Source organism: Ailuropoda melanoleuca, chromosome X (genome assembly GCF_002007445.2).
Source record: "Ailuropoda melanoleuca isolate Jingjing chromosome X, ASM200744v2, whole genome shotgun sequence".
NCBI classification, from domain to species: domain Eukaryota; kingdom Metazoa; phylum Chordata; class Mammalia; order Carnivora; family Ursidae; genus Ailuropoda; species Ailuropoda melanoleuca.
In genome coordinates this window covers 101,960,752-101,962,400 of record NC_048238.1, presented here as the reverse complement: position 1 = coordinate 101,962,400, position 1,649 = coordinate 101,960,752, and the positions used below count along the sequence as shown (strand labels likewise).

The 1,649-nt window shown below is 47.6% G+C and overlaps 1 protein-coding gene across 1 annotated transcript; it reads right to left on the bottom strand.

Annotated features, from left to right (window-relative positions):
* Positions 1-739: 739 nt before the first annotated feature.
* Positions 740-1,438, bottom strand: LOC109488789. Its single transcript, XM_019794033.2, has 2 exons — positions 1,266-1,438; positions 740-1,073 (listed from the first exon to the last, which is right to left on the bottom strand). Exons 1-2 carry the CDS (start codon positions 1,386-1,388, stop codon positions 879-881), a joined length of 318 nt encoding a protein of 105 aa, XP_019649592.1. The 5' UTR covers positions 1,389-1,438; the 3' UTR covers positions 740-878.
* Between the last annotated feature and the right edge of the window lie 211 nt (positions 1,439-1,649).

Genomic DNA, 1,649 nt, shown 5'->3' with positions numbered 1-1,649 from the left:
CTCACTGGGTCAGACTGTCCATGAGCACTAGAGACTGTTTCAGGGCAACGAATACTTTGGCAATGGAGAATTTGGGCAAGGCAATAGTTCTGATGGTTAAGGTTACACATATCTACTTGTTTCTATTTTATGTTCAGTTAAATCCCTGGCTGTTTTTATCAGCTTGCCCAGATTTGGACCAGAAGGGAAAGAAGGAGGAATGAGGCTTAAAAGCTGTCAATAGTCAATCAAAAATGGGATCAGGATGGGGTGCCTGGGTGGCTCAGCTGGTTAAGCTTCTGACTCTTGGTTTTGGCTCAGGTCATGATTTCAGGATCATGGGATCAAGCCCCGTGTCAGGCTTGGTGATCAGCGTGGAGTCTGCTTAAGTTTCTCTCCCCCTCTCCCCCTACCCTGCCCTGCCCCACTTGCACTAAATAAATAAATAAATAAATAAATAAATAAAATATGGTATCAGATTCATTCTTACACACTGCCAACCCCCATACACCACCCCTCTCCCCATCTGGGCCCCCCCAAACACACAGAAATACCAAGCTCTTTGCTTACTCTCCAGTGGGACAAAGTGTTAGGAAATTTATTTTCAATCCCCAGGTCTCATCTAGTCCTTATTCCCAATGTCCAGCTAACTATGGACTGGCTGGTCTGGGGCCCAAACTTGCAGGATTCTACCTCCCTCCCTTCTCCTATACTCCCTTTCTTTCCCCTCTCATCATCAGAGAACAGAGACACACACATCTCCTTTTTGCAACTGGTTGGTGTTTTATTCATCAACACCCCCGTACTTTATTTGGTCTCCACACATGTGACCATTCAGGTAAGATCTGATCTCTCCCTGAGCAGCCCGCTCTCCTGCACTTCTTCGGGAGAGATAACAGCTACTTCAAGATCTCTGACCCCTGGTACGAATTGCTTGAAGTAGGAGAAAGGCTTTCTTGATCCGTCTCTGGCTTGTTTTCATTCTTTCTTTTACCCTGCCTGTAGTACCAGACTAGTATCGTTGACGTTTTCCTCTTACGCTTTTCCGCATTCTGTTGAAGGGCTGATTTAACCTTCTTTAGTATCTTCCTCCCCTAGTAGGAAAACAGAGTGAGCCCAGAAAGACATTGGTTTTGGGGAAGAGGATGGAAATAGATGGGAAGAGGGACTTTAAAAGAATAGGTACAGACTAAGGAGGGGTTTTGTGCCAGATAAGGGCAGGATAGGGGTCTTGGATGGGGGATTGATGGAGAAGAGGAAGAGGTGCATGAGTAGGGTAATCTGACCTTCTCACTTTCTTTGCCCTCGGATTGACAAGGGGTACTCTCGCTCTCGACGACAGCAGGGACTTCTGTTTCTGCATCTGCATCTAGGTCAGACCCCTCCACTTCGTCAGTAACCTCTGCCATGTTGTAGCAACAGTGGCCCACTCCAGGCCCCCTGACCGCTCTATATATAGCCTGCCAGGACAATGAGGAGCCACGCCCTTTAGCTTTGATTGGTCAGTAGGAAATTCCTCCAGCCAATGGTAGCCCTGCAGTGGCTTGCCGTCACAAAGCACCTTGTGTGAAAAGCCATGGGAGGAGGGGAAGCAAGCAGAGGAGTTCAGATGCTCTGGTTAGAGAAAGAGGGAGCTTTCTCAACATCCCCTAAAGAGCCCTCTCAAACTG